Here is an 18,027-nt window from a genome sequence, read left to right as displayed (position 1 = left end):
TCCGTGTAAAGGAAAGAATGAATGGGGCCATGTATTGTGATATTTTGAGTGTGAACCTACTTCCATCAGCAAGGGCATTGAAGATGTAACATGGCTGGGTCTTTCAGCATGACAATGATCCCAAACACACCACCAGGGCAACAAAGGAGTGGCTTCATAAGAAGCATTTCAAGGTCCTGGAGTGGCCTAGCTAGTCTCCAGATCTCAACCCCATAGAAAATCTTTGGAGGGAGTTGAAAGTCTGTGTTGCCCAGCAACAGCCCCAAAACATCACTGCTCTAGAGGAGATCTGCATGGAGGAATGGGCCAAAATACCAGCAACAGTGTGTGAAAACGTTTGACCTCTGTCACTGTCAACAAAGGGTATATAACAAAGTATTGAGATAAACTTTTGACATTGACCAAATACTTATTTTCCACTATAATTTGCAAATAAATTCATTAAAATTCCTACAATGTGATTTTCTGGATTTCTTTCCCTCATTTTGTCTGTCATAGTTGAAGTGTACCTATGATGAAAATTGCAGGCCTCATCTTTTTAAGTGGGAGAACTTGCACAATTGGTGGCTGACTAAATACTTTTTTGCCCCACTGTGTGTGTATACACACACACAGATTAGTTCACTAACATGGGTGTACGGGCGTGCGTACGCACGCACACACACACACACACACACTCAACCTCAATGAACTAATCCATTGTAGAGGACCAGACAAAGCCGATTTATGCTTTATCCAAAAATGTGGTCGGAGGCTCCATATGGAGGGGGTGACAATTGCGGAGAGGCCAAATTGAGCTCAGTACCGCATCGCCATGCACCTCCCATATGTTGTAACAATGCGGAGGGCTCTGTATAGCTCCGCATTGACACGATTGGTTGACGGTAGGTGGGGGCGGTAGATCCTGTATAAACACAAACTCACTTCCTTGACAACTCCCCTCACAACAAACAGCTCTGTAATGCGCAAGTATGAATGCCCTGACTTCTGCAGAGCCATGTCATCGTAAATGCAACACGGCCAATGGAGACGTCGGCTTGACCATGCAGTGCCAAGAAGCTCAATGCACTTCTCTCCATGTGTTCTCTCCCACCAATTTGTGCACATTCATTGTTTCAGAACTTCATTTGGTGAATTGTATGAATTTAGATTTTTAGTCTATCACTTCCCCATTACATATCACAAGTAGTACATTTACTGTTAATTTCTATCATTTCTAATCTACAATGTTTGTTTGGTTATGATAATTTATGCTAATACATCAATATATTATTCCAGTCTTACCATTCTCATTGTCGGGAGTGGACATTGTTTGCAGAGTGCACAACCTATGCTACACTTGTGAGAAACACGTTTTGGTTTATTTCATACCATTTACAAGTTTAGTCAATTAAAATGTAGTCATTGTCTATTGTTTAGTGCGCTCCTGTCAAGGTTACGTAAGGATGTGCACCTGATTACTCAGACGTATTTAGGCGACCTGGCCTGTGCGCAAATGACTCATGGAGGTCTACAATTTATTTTCTGAGGTATTGGCTGATATCTTTTGATTTTCCCATGATGTCAAGCAAAGAGGCACTGTGTTTGAAGGTGGGCCTTGTAATACATCCACAGGTATACCTCCAATTAGGCTAATTGACATAATTTGAGTTATCAAAAGTTTAAAGCCATGACATCATTTTCTGGAATTTTCCAAGCTGTTTAAAGGCACAGTCAACTTAGTGTATATAATCTTCTGACCCACTGGAATTGTGATAAAGCGATTTATTAGGTGAAATAATCTGTCTGTAAACAATTGTTGGAAAGAAATTGTTTTGTCGTGCACAAAGTAGATGTCCTCGTCGACTTGCCAAAACTATAGTTTGTTAACAAGAAATTTGTGGAGTGGTTGGAAAACGGAATGGCCTAAGATACAGTAGAATAGTATAGAAAAACAGTATATACACACACATGAGATGAGTAAAGCAAGATGTAAGCATTAAGCGACAGATATTGTAGAATAGTATAGAATACAGTATATACATATGAGATGAGTAATGCAAAAATGTAAACATTATTAAAGTGACTAGTGTTCCATTCCTTAAAGTGGCCAGTGATTCCTAGTCTATGCCTATAGGTAGCAGCTTCTAATGTGCTAGTAATGGCTGTTAAACATTGATGGCCTTGAGATAAAAGCTGTTTTTCAATCTCTCGGTCCCAGCTTTGATGCACCTGAACTAACCTAACCTTCTGGATGATAGCGGGATGAACAGGCAGTGGCTCGGGTGGTTGATGTCCTTGATTATCTTTTTGGCCTTCCTGTGACATCAGGTGCTGTAGGTGTCCTGGAGGGCGAGTAGTTTGCCCCCGGTAATGCGTTGGGCAGACCACACCACCCTCTGGAGAGCTCTGCGGTTGTGGGCGGTGCAGTTGCTGTACCAGGCAGTGATACAGCCCGACAGGATGCTTTCAATTGTGCATCTACAAATTTGTGCAGGTTTTAGGTGACAAAGCATATTTCTTTAGCCTCTGTCTGTGTGGGTGATCCATTTCAGTTTGTCAGTGATGTGTACGCCAATAAACTTTAAGCTTTCCATCTTCTCCACAGCTGTGTCTGTCACGAGTTCGCTGGTGCGGGAAACTCGAGGGCCCAGAATACTTTGTACAATGTTGCAAGTTCGCTAGCACAAGCTTCAGGCTGGACCCAGTTGATACAATGTTTCAAGTTCGTTACAGACAGACCATGCATAGCCAATGTGATATACACTGCTCAAAAAAATAAAGGGAATAATACATCCTAATACATCTGAATGAATGAAATATTCTTATGAAATACTTTTTACTTTACATAGTTGAATGTGCTGACAACAAGATCATACAAAAATGATCAATGATCAATGATCAATTTACTTTGATGTAAAACAAAAAACTTTGTCCTTAAAACAAGTGAAAATGAGGCTCAGTAGTGTGTGGCCTCCACGTGCCTGTATGACCTCCCTACAACGCCTGCTCCTGATGAGGTGGCGGATGGTCTCCTGAAGGATCTCCTCCCAGACCTGGACTAAAGCATCCGCCAACTCCTGGACAGTCTGTGGTGCAACGTGGCGTTGGTGGATGGAGCGAGACATGATGTCCCAGATGTGCTCAATTGGATTCAGGTCTGGGGAACGGGCGGGCCAGTCCATAGCATCAATGCCTTCCTCTTGCAGGAACTGCTGACACACTCCAGCCACATGAGGTCTAGCATTGTCTTGCATTAGGAGGAACCAAGGGCCAACTGCACCAGCATATGATCTCACAAGGGGTCTGAGGATGTCATCTCGGTACCTAAAGGCAGTCAGGCTACCTCTGACGAGCACATGGAGGGCTGTGCGGCCCCCCAAAGAAATGCCACCCCACACCATGACTGACCCACCGCCAAACCGGTCATGCTGGAGGATGTTGCAGGCAGCAGAACGTTCTCCACGGCGTCTCCAGACTGTCACGTGTGCTCAGTGTGAACCTGCTTTCATCTGTAAATAGCACAGGGCGCCAGTGGCAAATTTGCCAATCTTGGTGTTCTCTGGCAAATGCCAAACGTCCTGCACGGTGTTGGGCTGTAAGCACAACCCCCAACCCACATACCACCCTCATGGAGTTTGTTTCTGACCGTTTGAGCAGACACATGCACATTTGTGGCCTGCAGGAGGTCATTTTGCAGGGCTCGGCAGTGCTCCTCCTGCTCCTCCTTGCACAAAGGAGGAGGTAACGGTCCTGCTGCTGGGTTGTTGCCCTCCTACGGCCTCCTCCACGTCTCCTGATGTACTGGCCTGTCTCCTGGTAGCGCCTCCATGCTCTGGATACTACGCTGACAGACACAGCAAACCTTCTTGCCACAGCTCACATCGATGTTCCATCCTGGATGAGCTGCACTACCTGAGCCACTTGTGTGGGTTGTAGACTCCGTCTCATGCTACCACTAGAGTGAAAGCACCGCCAGCATTCAAAAGTGACCAAAACATCAGCCAGGAAGCATAGGAACTGAGAAGTGGTCTGTGGTCACCACCTGCAGAACCCCTCCTTTATTGGGGGTGTCTTGCTAATTGCCTATAATTTCCACCTGTTGTCTACTCCATTTGCACAACAGCATGTGAAATGTACTGTCAATCAGTGTTGCTTCCAAAGTGGACAGTTTGATTTCACAGAAGTGTGATTGACTTGGAGTTACATTGTGTTGTTTAAGTGTTCCCTTTATTTTTTTGAGCAGTGTATATATATTTTTTCCTTCAGGATATTTTCTAGTTTTATTTGTTGGCTTTATGTAGGCATTTTTACATAGTTGGCAATAAAAGTTTAGGTTTGTATCATTTCAATATAGATACAATTTTTATTAACCACATGACAAAGATTGAGTTTCATTTCACAGTTTCATTTATAATAACGTCTTCCTATGAAAATGTACATATGAAAACCATAACTGGCACTCAGATCGGTAGAAATGGTAAGATAAATTGGCATTGCTGATTCCTCGTATAGCCTATTACCGGCAACTTCAGGAGAGTAATGGCAGAATCTGAAAAAGCCAGCAGGAACGGGAGGAAAGTTTAAAGTAAGTTTAAAGCATCAGACAAGCTCAATTAATTTAGTTGATTTTATTAAAACACATAGGGTGTCTATATATGGCAAAATCCACATTGGTCGAAAGTACAGACAACTTTTCAGTCAACCAAGATTTGTTTGTTGGTATTTTCAGGGACAGCCCTTTACAGTGGGGTCCGGAATGATTGGATCCCTTGATAAAGATGGGCAACAAAGGTATAAAATAAATACAAATAATGAGCTTTCGAAATAACAATGCATATGCAGAAAATACCTCCTCCTATACTCCCCTGCTCTAAAATCGAATTTTATTTGTCACATGCGCCGAACAGGCGGTATGGACCTTACTGTGAAATTCTTACCAGCCCTTAACTCTATTTTCTTGACTGGATTGTTGATTAAGAAAATATTTACTAAATAAACTCAAGTAATAAATAAAATCAATAAAAATATTAACAATAATGAGGCTAGAGTATATACAGAGGATAAATGTGCGGGGGGGCACAGGTTAGTCGAGGTAAATTTGATCATGTAGGTAGAGGTAAAGTGATTATGCATAGATAATAAACAGCGAGTAGCTGTTGGGGGGGGGAGAAGAGACAACGCAAACAGACCGGGTGACTATTTCATTAATTGTTCAGCAGTATATAGGTCCTGGATGGCAGGAAGCTTGGCCCCAGGGATGTAATGCGCAGTACGTACGACCCTATGTAGCGCTTCACACAGAACCCAAACCGGCTGCGCGCGTGCGCCATAGTGCATAAATTTATTTCGTCCCTCTACACCAAAAACGATCACGACAGACAGGTTAAAATATCAAAACAAACTCTGTACCAATGATATTAATTTGGGGACAGGTCGAAAAGCTTTAAACATTTATGGCAATTTAGCTTGCACATGCTAGCTAAGTTGTTCTATTTAGCTAGCTTACTGTTGCTAGCTAATTTGTCCTGGGATATAAACACGAGGTTGTTAATTTACCTGAAATACACAAGGACCTCTACTCCGACAATTAAGCCATACATTAAACGGTCAACATAATCGTTTCTCGTCATCTGTCCTCCTTCCAGGCTTTTTCATCTTTGAACTTAGAGGGGCAAAAAAAGTATTTAGTCAGCCACCACCAAGTGTGCAAGTTCTCCCACTTAAAAAGATGAGGCCTGTAATTTTCATCATAGGTACACTTCAACTAAAAAAATCCAGAAAAATCACATTGTAGGATTTTTAATTTATTTATTTGCAAATTATGGTGGAAAATAAGTCATACAAAAAAGTCAATAACAAAAGTTTCTCAATACTTTGTTATATACCTTTTGTTGGCAATGACAGAGGTCAAACGTTTTCTGAAAGTCTTCAAAAGGTTTTCACACACTGTTGCTGGTATTTTGGCCCATTCCTCCATGCAGATCTCCTCTAGAGAAGTGATGTTTTGGGGCTGTTGCTGGGCAACACGGACTTTCAACTCCCTCCAAAGATTTATGGGGTTGAGATCTGGAGACTGGCTAGGCCACTCCAGGACCTTGAAATGCTTCTTACGAAGCCACTCCTTTGTTGCCCTGGCGGTGTGTTTGGGATCATTGTCATGCTGAAAGACCCAGCCACGTTTCATCTTCAATGCCCTTGCTGATGGAAGGAGGTTCACACTCAATCTCACGATCAGTCGTTCTGGTCCCTTTGCAGAAAAACAGCCCCAAAGCATGATGTTTCCACCCCCATGCTTCACAGTAGGTATGGTGTTCTTTGGATGCAACTCAGAATTCTTTGTCCTCCAAACACGACGAGTTGAGTTTTTACCAAAAAGTTATATTTTGGTTTCATCTGACCATATGACATTCTCCCAATCTTCTTCTGGATCATCCAAATGCTCTCTAGCAAACTTCAGACGGGCCTAGACATGTACTGGCTTAAGCAGGGGGACACGTCTGGCACTGCAGGATTTGAGTCCCTGGCGGCGTAGTGTTACTGATGGTAGGCTTTGTTACTTTGGTCCCAGCTCTCTGCAGGTCATTCACTAGGTCACCCTGTGTGGTTCTGGGATTTTTGCTCACCGTTCTTGTAATCATTTTGACCCCACGGGGTGAGATCTTGCGTGGAGCCCCAGATCGAGGGAGATTCAGTGGTCTTGTATGTCTTCCATTTGCAAATAAATTAATAAAAAATCCTACAATGTGATTTTCTGGATTTTTTTTCTTCTCATTTTGTCTGTCATAGTTGAAGTGTATCCATGATAAATTACAGGCGTCGCTCATCTTTTTAAGTTGGAGAACTTGCACAATTGGTGACTGGCTAAATACTTTTTTGCCCCACTGTATACACACATACATACACACAACTCAGTAAAAAAGAAACGTCCATTTTTTAGGACCCTGTTCTTCAAAGATAATTGGTAAAAATCTAAACTTCACAGATCTTCATTGTAAAGGGTTTAAACACTGTTTCCCGTGCTTGTTCCATAAACCATAAACAATTAATGAACATGCACCTGTGGAACGGTTAAGACACTTACTACTTAAGGCTAGGGGGTGGTATTTTCACGTCCGGATGAAAAGTGTACCCAAAGTAAACTGCCTGCTACTCAGGCCCAGAAGCTAGGATATGCATATTATTAGAAGTTTCTAAAACTGTTTGAGTGATGTCTGAGTATCCTTTGAGAAATGAAGAAGTAGGGCTGTCCAGAACGAGGGTCGAGTAAAGTGTACTGTTGTGGTTGAGGCGCGCGACCTGAAAGCACGCTCCACTTTGTTTTCCTCTGGTATTGAACACAGCTTATTCCATCTTAAATTTTATTGATTATTTACATTTAAAAATACCTTAAGTTGAATTAGGAGTGTTGTTTGAGATGTTTGGATCAAGTTTACAGGTAACTAATTAGATAATGTGTAGTCATGTTGCGGGAGTTGGAACCAGTGTATTTTCTGAATCATACGCTCCAAATAAATGGACATTTTGGATATCTAACGAGTGAATTTATCGTTCAAAAGGACCACTTGTGATGTTTAACCTCTCTGGCCCACCCGAGACGCAATCGTCCCACCTTGCCAACAATAAATGCAAATGCGCTACGCAAAATGCTAATAGCACTCGTTAAAACTCAAACGTTCATTAAAACTCACATGCAGGGTACTCAATTCAAGCTACACTCGTTGTGAATCTAGCCAACGAGTCAGATTTGTAAAATGCTTTTTGGCGAAAGCATGAGAAGCTATTATCTGATAGCATGCAACACCCCGAAATACCAGAAGGGGACGTAAACAAAGGAATTAGCGTAGCCTGCGCTACACAAAACGCAGAACTAAAATATAAAACATTCATTACCTTTGACGAGCTTCTTTGTTGGCACTCCTATATGTCCCATGAACATCACAATTGGGTCTTTTTTTCGATTAAATCGGTCCTTGTATACCCAAAATGTCCATTTATGAAGACCGTCAGATCCAGGAAAAACACTGTTTTTAAACGCAACGTTATTTTTTTTAATTAAAAAGGTTGCCTATAAACTTTGACAAAACACTTCGAACTACTTCTGTAATCCAACTTTAGGTATTAGTAAACATTAATAAACAATAAAATTGATCACGGAGCGATCTGTATTCAATAGCTAGAAGTTTTCAAAACGAAATCCATTTTCTCATGGACATTTTTTCCAGCTGCGCACCTGAAGACAGGATGTGCCATTGACTAATCTGACCAAGGATAAAGGGCCCTGGTAATCACAACACTGGCGACATCGTGTGAAAGCTGTAGGAATTGCAAGCCCAGTCCTATCATTTATGGCAAGCCATAGACAATACCGAGACTGGCGGATGGATTTTTTCTTTGTCGATTTTGTGATCAGGTTTCCTTGCGATTTTGACCACGGAACTCGTTCTGTTATAGTCACAGACACCATTGAACCAGTTCTAGAAACTTCAGAGTGTTTTCTATGCACACATACTAATCGTATGCATATACTATATTCCTGGCATGAATAGCAGGACGTTGAAATGTTGCGCGATTTTTAACAGAATGTTGAAAAAAGTAGCCCGATCTCTAAGAGGATTTACTAATGGACATATTGGAGTACCAACAGAAGAAGATCTTCAAAGGTAAGGCATGAATTATATGTTATTTCTGACCTTTGTGTTGTGCCTGGCGGGTTGAATTATGATTTCCATGTGTATGTTTGATGGGGTGCTATCTTCAGATAATAGCATGGTTTGCTTTCACCGTAAAGCCTTTTTGAAATCTGAAACTGTGGCTGGATTAACAAGAAGTTTGTCTTTAAACCGGTGTATAACACTTGTATGATTTATGAATTATTATTATGAGTATTTCTGTTTTTTGAATTTGGCGCGCTGCTATTCCACTGGGTGTTGTCAAATCAATCCCGTTAACGGGATTGGCGCGGGAAGGGATCACTAGTTAACAGCTTACAGGCGGTAGGCAATTAAGGTCACAGTTATAAAAACTTAGGACACTAAAGAGGCCTTTCTACTGACTCTGAAAAACAGCAAAAGAAAGATGCCCAGGGTCCTTGCTCATCGGCATGAATGTGCCTTAGGCATGCTGCAAGGAGGCATGAGGACTGCAGATGTGGCCAGGGAAATTTATTGTAATGTTCATACTGTGAGACGCCTGAGACCGTGCTACAGGGAGACAGGACGGACAGCTGATCATCCTCGCAGTGGCAGACCATGTGTAACAACACCTGCACAGGATCTGTACATCACATATGCGGGACAGGTACAGGATGGCAACAACAACTGCCTGAGTTACACCAGGAACGCACAATCCCTCCATCAGTGCTCAGACTGTCTACAATAGGCAGAGAGAGGCTGAACTGAGGGCTTGTATGTAGGCCTGTTGTAAGGCAGGTTCACACCAGACCTCACCGGCAACAACGTCGCCTATGGGCGCAAACCCACCGTCACTGGACCAGACAGGACTGGCAAAAAGTGCTTATCACTGACGAGTCGCGGTTTTATTGAATGAGCGTTACACCGAGGCCTGTACTCTGGAGCGGGATCGATTTGGAGGTGGAGGGTCCGTCATGGTCTGGGGCGGTGTGTCACAGCATCATCGGACTGAGCTTGTTGTCGTTGCAGAAAATCTCAATGCTGTGCGTTACAGGGAAGACGCGCTCCTCCCTCGTGGTACCCTTCCTGCAGGCTCATCCTGACACCACCCTCCAGCCTGACAATGCCACCAGCCATACTGCTCGTTCTGTGCATGATTTCTTGCAAGACAGGAATGTCCGTGTTCTGCCATGGCCAGTGAGGAGCCTGGATCTCAATCCCATTGAGCAAGTCTGGGACCTGTTGGAACGGAGGGTGAGGGCTAGTGCCATTCCCCCCCCAGAAATGTCTGAGAACTTGCAGGTGCCTTGGTGGAAGATTGGGGCAAAATTTGGTGCAGTCCATGAGGAGGATATGCACTGCAGTACTTAATGCAGCTGATGGCCACACCAGATACTGACTGTTACTTTTGATTTTGACCCCCCCCCCCCTTTGTTCAGGGACACATTATTCCATTTACGTTAGTCACATGTTTGTGGAACTTGTTCAGTTTGTTTGTTGTGTAAATATTTGTATGAACATAAGATTCAACATGTTAAGTTTGCTGAAAATAAACGTAGTTGACAGTGAGAGGACGTTTCTTTTTTTTGCTGAGTGTGTATAAATGTATCTGTTTTTCTTTATTTGCTACTGCTCGACTAAACAAATCTAGGTCGACCGAACAATCAACCAGTCGACTAATTGGGGTCAGCCCCTAACACTGTATTACATAATGCTGTCTGGGTGCACAGTTTGTGATGGTATAGCTCACTCAGTGTCCTGTCAGAGGTGTCATGTATGATGATACTTAAACCTCCTAGCCTACTTCTAAAATGTCCCCTGACCCTTCTCTCTCCCTTGCAGATCACTGAGCTCCTGGACGATGAGAAATTAGAGGCATGTGAGGAGCTGCCCCAGGACGGCGAGGAAGGCCCCCCTTCCGCCTCCGAATCCCCCCAACACAGTAAAACGCAGGTCACTCCCTCTTCAAGGTAAGATAAGTTGATGATTGACTTTATGATCCTCATGGGGTAATTTGGTTTGCTGCTCTGGGTATACAAAAATATATCAAGCGTTGGCAATTAGGAATAAATACAATGAAAATTGAAAGGGGCAGTTCATGTGCGATTTATCAATGATTCATCTGTACTACAGCTGGGGGATATGTATCGTGATAAATAACTATTTATCTTTAACTTTGCTTGATAAGAAATACAACCTTTTTTTATCAACAGTTACTTTACATTAGTGCCAGGGCTCGATACTTTTTTTTCCCAGTGCCAAGTCAGGACAACTAACATGGTAGCAAATTATTCAAAATAAAATATTTAATCGATCATATCCAGGGAATGTATGTCACATTCCAACCAAGCTGCCTGCTCCACCACAGCTATGTTCTTGTATCCGGGTTAAGCCATAAAGATCTCTTATAGTATAATATGTTCTTGGGTCAGCTCAGCTCCCACATGAGAGTATTACATAATTGGAATCACAATTTCCACAAAATGCTGAGTGAAACGGCTTATTTATTATTACATATCAAATTTTATTGGACACATACACACATTTAGCAGATGTTATTTAGGGTGTAGCGAAATGCTTGTGTTCCTAGGTCCAACAGTGCAGTAGTATCTAACAATTCACAACAATACACACCAATCTAAAAGTAAAAGAATGGAGTTAAGAAATATATAAATATTAGGACGAGCAATGTCGGAGTGGCATTGACTAAAATGCAGTAGAATACAGTATATACACATGAAATGGGTAAAGCAGTATGTAAACATTTTTAAAGTGACTAATGTTCCATTGTTAAAGTGACCAGTGATTCCGTGTCTCTGTATACAGGGCAGCATTCTCTAAAGTGCAGGATTGCGTAACCGGGTGGTAGCCGACTAGTGATAGCAATCATGGTGGGAAATGTTCAGGGCTCTACGCTGAATTTTTTTACAAGGAGTAAATCATTTGACATTTAGGATAAAAAAAAAATATTTAAGTGTTTTAATGATAAGAAATTACTTAAAGTTAATGAATAAATGTTTTAGGGAATACAAAAAAATTCTGTAACCACTTTAAGGGGCGGGCCGTTACCATGGTAGACGGACACGCAGTCTCTGTCAGACATGCGAATCACTGTTTTTTTCCGTAGCAGCAGACATTTGAAGCAAACCCAACTAATATTGAAAAACAACAAAACGATGTAACTAGCCAACTCGACCAACTTTTACATCTGGGCTTTGACTTTATTTTATTTTTTACTATTCCCAAATGTTTTGGTTGTTGAAATAGACATTCTTACCTAACAATGCCTAAATCTACCTGCATTTGGCGGGTGTTCATTTCCCACCGTGATCGTAATTATTTTTCAATCGGGTGACTCCACGTGGGCTCCTGACCCCAAGTTTCTACACATTGAGCAAAATAGTGTATTAGATCATAATGTTTTTTTCTCATTCAATGTACTGTGCAAAATGGTGCTAGTTCAGGACCAGGTAGCCATGTAAAAGCTGTGCTGATCTCCACTCTACCAAACGGATGAGTGTCTCCCTTCAGAAGTCCGGAGGTCTAGACATGAAAGATAATCTAAGTCTTTCTGTTGATCTCATCTCCTCCTCGCCTCTATTTGTTCAGTTCCAGTGCACCTGCACCCACTTTGATCTCAGCAGAGCGCCAACAGGGCTATTGGTAGCTCCACCACAGGGCCACCATACAGCAGCTAAATGTCAGACAGGTCTGGTATGATGGGCTGCTTAAATCGTATTAATGGAGAACTATTTCAGAGGAGCGAGTCTGTCATTCCTTTACACAATTGTGTCTGTTTTTATGGCCACACCCCTCCACATTCTGAGCATACTGTTCAACACAGACATTACAGGAAGCTACACCAACCCCTCTTTTAAGCTACTGCTACTCTGTCCATCATATATATGCATAGTTACTTTAACCATATCTGCATGTACATACTACCTCAATCAGCCTGACTAACCTGTGTCTGTATGTAGCCTCGCTACTTTTATAGCCTTGCTACTTTTATAGCCTTGCTACTTTTATAGCCTCGCTACTTTTATAGCCTCGCTACTTTTATAGCCTCGCTACTGTTATAGCCTCGCTACTGTTATAGCCTCGCTACTGTTATAGCCTCGCTACTGTTATAGCCTCGCTACTGTTATAGCCTCGCTACTGTTATAGCCTCGCTACTGTTATTTTTCACTGTCTTTTTACTGTTGTTTTTATTTATATATTTACCTAACACCTTTTTTGCACTATTGGTTAGAGCCTGTAAGTAAGCATTTAAGGTCTACACATGTTGTATTCAGAGCACGTGACAAACTTTGATTCGATTATAAGAGCATGAAGAACAATAGGGATTTAAGAGTGACTCATTGTACTCCTGGATTGTTTCAAGAAGTACACGAGGCTGTAAAGATTCACTAGTGCAAAGTAAACAAAATACTTAAAGATCCAAGTCAGCCTCCAATTTAGAGCATTTTTTATTTTTTTACCTTTATTTAACCAGGCAAGTCAGTTAAGAACAAATTCTTATTTTCAATGACGGCCAAGGAACAGTGGGTTAACTGCCTGTTCAGGGATAGAACGACAGATTTGTACCTTGTCAGCTCGGGGGTTTGAACTTGCAACCTTCCGGATTCTAGTCCAATGCGCTAACCACTAGGCTACCCTGCCGCCCCATAGGCCTCGAGATGTTCCGCTTTTGCTTAGGAACTTTTTTCCCCTAGATTGTTGGTGGTGTAGCTTCCTGTTTAAATCGAAAGCCTCTATCAAAGTGGGTTTGGGTGGCTCTGCCTGGCCCACTTGCCCTGTATTTAACCCTTTACATGGCACATTTTGTACACTGATAAACATCTACATTGTAATGCAGTGGCTACAGGGTATGCAACTAACTTTTTTCATCACCCAGTACCGTGCCAAAGTGCAATTTCAACTGTCCCAAACTGAACTTGAACCGTCCCATATTTTTTAAATTAAACTTTTTAATTTTTTTAATGTTTTGATATGCCAGCATTGATCTAGGTCATTTGCAGTGCTTTTAAAGTTATTGGTTTATTACGGAGACCGATAAATACAGTCTATATTACAAAACCCTTTTTGAATCTTAATGTAAACAAACACCCATTACATTATTAATAATTATAATTTATTAATTGAACATGATAACCACATGCATATAATATATTGGAGAGAAGAATGTTATTGTGAACTGATTACTGAATAAACTTAGTCATTCCATTAGACCACCAGCTGCCCCATTTAAACACAATACAACAAAATACAATAAAGAATGCATGTGTTCCCCAGCCTGACAATGCCAAAATCTACCTGCATTTGGCAAAATCTAACAGCCATTCAGATTTTTTTACCAGCCCAAATATTTTTTGTTGTTGCTAAAAATCACACCAACAAAATGCAAAAAAACAGATGAGCATGCTTTGTAATGTTTCTAAAACAATACATGTAGTACTAGTAAGAAGTAATGTGGTATATTGTTTAATTTCATTTTCTGTGACTTGAGTCTTTAAACCAAAATATCACAGCATTCTGTAATTTTAAACAAACTTTTATGCCTTTGCGCATCACTTCTAAAAATGAATCTTGTCACTCTGCTCTTCACGTTCGCACACACAGCGCCATGACAGGCAGTGTTGCGAGGCAGAAATACATTGCACACTTTACAGTGTGCCTTCGGTTTAGGTCCGGGAGATACAGCCATATTCGCAAGAATACCATAATAGCTAGCCATAGCCTACAGACAATGCAAATGCCACAGCAACTCCCGGCACACGAAACCTCCGCTCCGGGCCGGTCAGGCCGCAAACAGGCTGGAAGAATGTAAAATGTGCATTCTAGTAGGCCTATTTGCCCAACATTGGAATGATATTCTAATATTATACATTTATATTAACCGAAATAATTACAAATGCGATGCCTAACCAGCAATATCATAGGTTGTCCAGGTTTCAAACAATCTTACCTTGCTTTTAATAGCCTACAGCCAAAATCTGACCATAGAAAAAAAGCAATGATTTTCTGATGTGCCATTTAAACCAACATGTCTTATTCTAACGTCCAAAGGCAGTAAGGCACAATCCTATTGTTGCATCTTCAGATATTCCCTCTTTCTAAGTTTCTACCATTAGGCTGTATGTCCATCTGCCATCTGACACATTATAAAAACTGCTCGCATCAGGTGCGAGTTTGCGAATGGTGTTCTTCCGTAATAGCATTTTGGACCATTCACGCATATGGCTGAGATGAGGGATCATACACTGCTCAAAACAAATAAAGGGAACACTAAAATAACACATCCTAGATCTGAATGAATGAAATATTCTTATTAAATACTTTTTTCTTTACATAGTTGAACGAGCTGACAACAATCACACACAAATTATCAATGGAAATCAAATTTGTCAACCCATGGAGGTCTGGATTTGGAGTCGCACTCAAAATTAAAGTCGAAAACCACACTACAGGCTGATCCAACTTTGATGTAATGTCCTTAAAACAAGTCAAAAATGAGGCTCAGTTGTGTTTGTGTGTGTGTGTGTGGCCTCCACGTGCCTGTATGACCTCCCTACAACGCCTGGGCATGTTCCTGATGAGGTGGCGGATGGTCTCCTGAGGGATCTCCTCCCAGACCTGGACTAAAGCATCCGCCAACTCCTGGACAGTCTGTGGTGCAACGTGGCGTTGGTGGATAGAGCGACACATTGATGTCCCAGATGTGCTCAATTGGATTCAGGTCTGGGGAACGGGCGGGCCAGTCCATAGCATCAATGCCTTCCTCTTGCAGGAACTGCTGACACACTCCAGCCACATGAGGTCTAGCATTGTCTTGCATTAGGAGGAACCCAGGGCCAACCGCACCAGCATATGGTCTCACAAGGGATCTGAGGATGTCATCTCGGTACCTAATGGCAGTCAGGCTACCTCTGGTGAGCACATTGAGGGCTGTGCGGCCCCCCCCAAAGAAATGCCACCCACCGCCAAACCGGTCATGCTGGAGGATGTTGCAGGCAGCAGAACGTTCTCCACGGCGTTTCCAGACTCTGTCACGTCTGTCATATGTGCTCAGTGAACCTGCTTTCATCTGTAAAGAGCACAGTGCGTCAGTGGCAAATTTGCCAATCTTGGTGTTCTCTGGCAAATGCCAAACGTCCTGCACGGTGTTGGGCTGTAAGCACAACCCCCACCTGTGGACGTCGGGCCCTCATACCACCCTCATGAAGTCTGTTTCTGACCATTTGAGCAGACACATGCACATTTGTGGCCTGCTGGAGGTCATTTTGCAGGGCTCTGGCAGTGCTCCTCCTGCTCCTCCTTGCACAAAGGCGGAGGTAGCGGTCCTGCTGCTGGGTTGTTGCCCTCCTACGGCCTCCTCCACGTCTCCTGATGTACTGGCCTGTCTCCTGGTTGCGCCTCCATACTCTGGACACTACGCTGACAGACACAGCAAACCTTCTTGCCACAGCTCGCATTGATGTGCCATCCTGGGTGAGCTTCACTACCTGAGCCACTTGTGTGGGTTGTAGACTCCGTCTCATGCTACCACTAGAGTGAAAGCACCGCCAGCATTCAAAAGTGACCAAAACATCAGCCAGGAAGCATAGGAACTGAGAAGTGGTCTGTGGTCACCACCTGCAGAACCACTCCTTTATTGGGTGTGTCTTGCTAATTGCCTATAATTTCCACCTGTTGTCTATTCCATTTGCACAACAGCATGTGACATTTGTCAATCAGTGTTGCTTCCAAAGTGGACAGTTTGATTTCACAGAAGTGTGATTGACTTGGAGTTACATTGTGTTTAAGTGTTCACTTTATTTTTTTGAGCAGTGTATTTGTGTACTTGGCATGTGAAATATTCATAGTGTATCAACTTTTAAATGTTTAAATGTTGTGATCAGATTCATCCTCGTCTTTACGTTTAAACATTTTAGTATGGAACCACTGTTGTATGCATTTGATATTTTCCCACAACTTTCCCAACATCCCAGACATATTTTTTGGCTGTACAGTAACATGCTGCAGTATACATGAAGTCAGAACTCTGGCAATGCGCTTCCCAGCGCTGTATGGGTTTTGACTGACAGTCATTCTGAACTTGAGCACCTTGCAAAACAAGAAGTTGACCCCTCCCTCCTGCTAATTTGGCAGCTTTTGCACATTTCATTTCTGAGTGAAGGGAAATACTTTAAACGAAGAGGACTCTAAGTATTTTTTAAGTGAGACATTGTGGATTATAATAAATACTGCGTTGATGTCGTACAAGCAAGCCAAACACCCTTTAGTCCAAATGTGCAATTTCCATAGAATAAAACTGTCGTATATGTTTGTTTATTGTGGAGAAAATTTGCTGTGTCACACGCACCTGAATGCGCTCATGACTCCTTTCTTATGCGCATCAAAATTACTATCGGTTGATGCCCACCTGACCCAGATTGAGATTTAGAATGGACCGTTTTGGGATTTCCTAAACAACACATTTTTTTGATGGCGGGGATGCAGGGTTGTGTTCCATCCAAAACGACTACAAGTGTGCTTGCTCTAGCTCATCAACGGCGCAGGGGAAGGAGAACTAGGAGTAAAAGTGCATTGAAATTACTTAGGAACTGTGCACACTTTGGAGAGGTGTGTGTGTGTGTGTGTGTGTGTGTGTGTGTGTGTGGCCACTTTGAGATCCCAGTTAGTCCTTTCACTCAAACCCTTATCATTTCTTATGTTGCACCTATCCCATATTTTCCATGAATATTCTTAGAATTTTACTGAATGTATCCAGAGTATTTTCAGATGTTGGTATCAACAAATGTGGCAATAAGTACAGTAAATTGCACATAAAATCAACAGTGTAATGTTTGGATTCAGTTGTCCTCACGTTTTGGTCTAATAATTTTCCGTAATCTCCTAACTGTTCCCTTTCAATTGCTACCATGCATATGCTTTTCATATTTTTTTTCTGTAAGAAACATTTAAATTTAGCCCTATCCATATAGGCCCATTCTCACCCGTGTAAAGGGTTAAGGTGATCAAACCCATTAATCCCTAATCCACACAAACAGACAGCCACATGCACCATGTCAGGGGGAAATAGTCTACATGGCTAGAAAGGCTTGAGACAGTGACACACCGCACATACAGTGAGCTCTAAAAGTATTGGGACTGTGACAGTTTTGTCTCTACTCCAGCACTTTGGATTTGAAATTATACAATAACTACGAGGTTAAAGTACAGACTGTCAGCTTTAATTTGAAGGGAACTTTCATCCATATTGGGTGAACTGTTTAGGAAGCACTTTTGGTACATAGTCCCCCCTATTTTCGGGTACCTAAAGTATTGGGACAAATTCACTTGTATTAAAGTAGTCAAAAGCTTAGTTTGGTCCCATATTCCTAGCATGCAATGATTACGTCAAGCTTATGAC

At 42.1% G+C, this 18,027-nt stretch overlaps 1 protein-coding gene across 2 annotated transcripts in view; it reads left to right on the top strand.

The window, feature by feature from the left end:
- Window positions 1–18,027, top strand: part of fam13b (family with sequence similarity 13 member B) — an 85,253-nt gene that overhangs the window by 38,241 nt on the left and 28,985 nt on the right. For both annotated transcript variants that reach the window (XM_064954351.1, XM_064954350.1), the window contains exon 7: window positions 10,455–10,582. In XM_064954351.1, coding sequence (XP_064810423.1) covers window positions 10,455–10,582 — 128 coding nt within the window. The remainder of the gene's footprint in view (window positions 1–10,454; window positions 10,583–18,027) is intronic.

This window comes from Oncorhynchus masou, chromosome 32 (genome assembly GCF_036934945.1).
Source record: "Oncorhynchus masou masou isolate Uvic2021 chromosome 32, UVic_Omas_1.1, whole genome shotgun sequence".
NCBI classification, from domain to species: Eukaryota; Metazoa; Chordata; class Actinopteri; order Salmoniformes; family Salmonidae; genus Oncorhynchus; species Oncorhynchus masou.
Note: the sequence above shows the minus strand (reverse complement) of the source record. Positions and strands in the feature narration are given on the sequence as shown.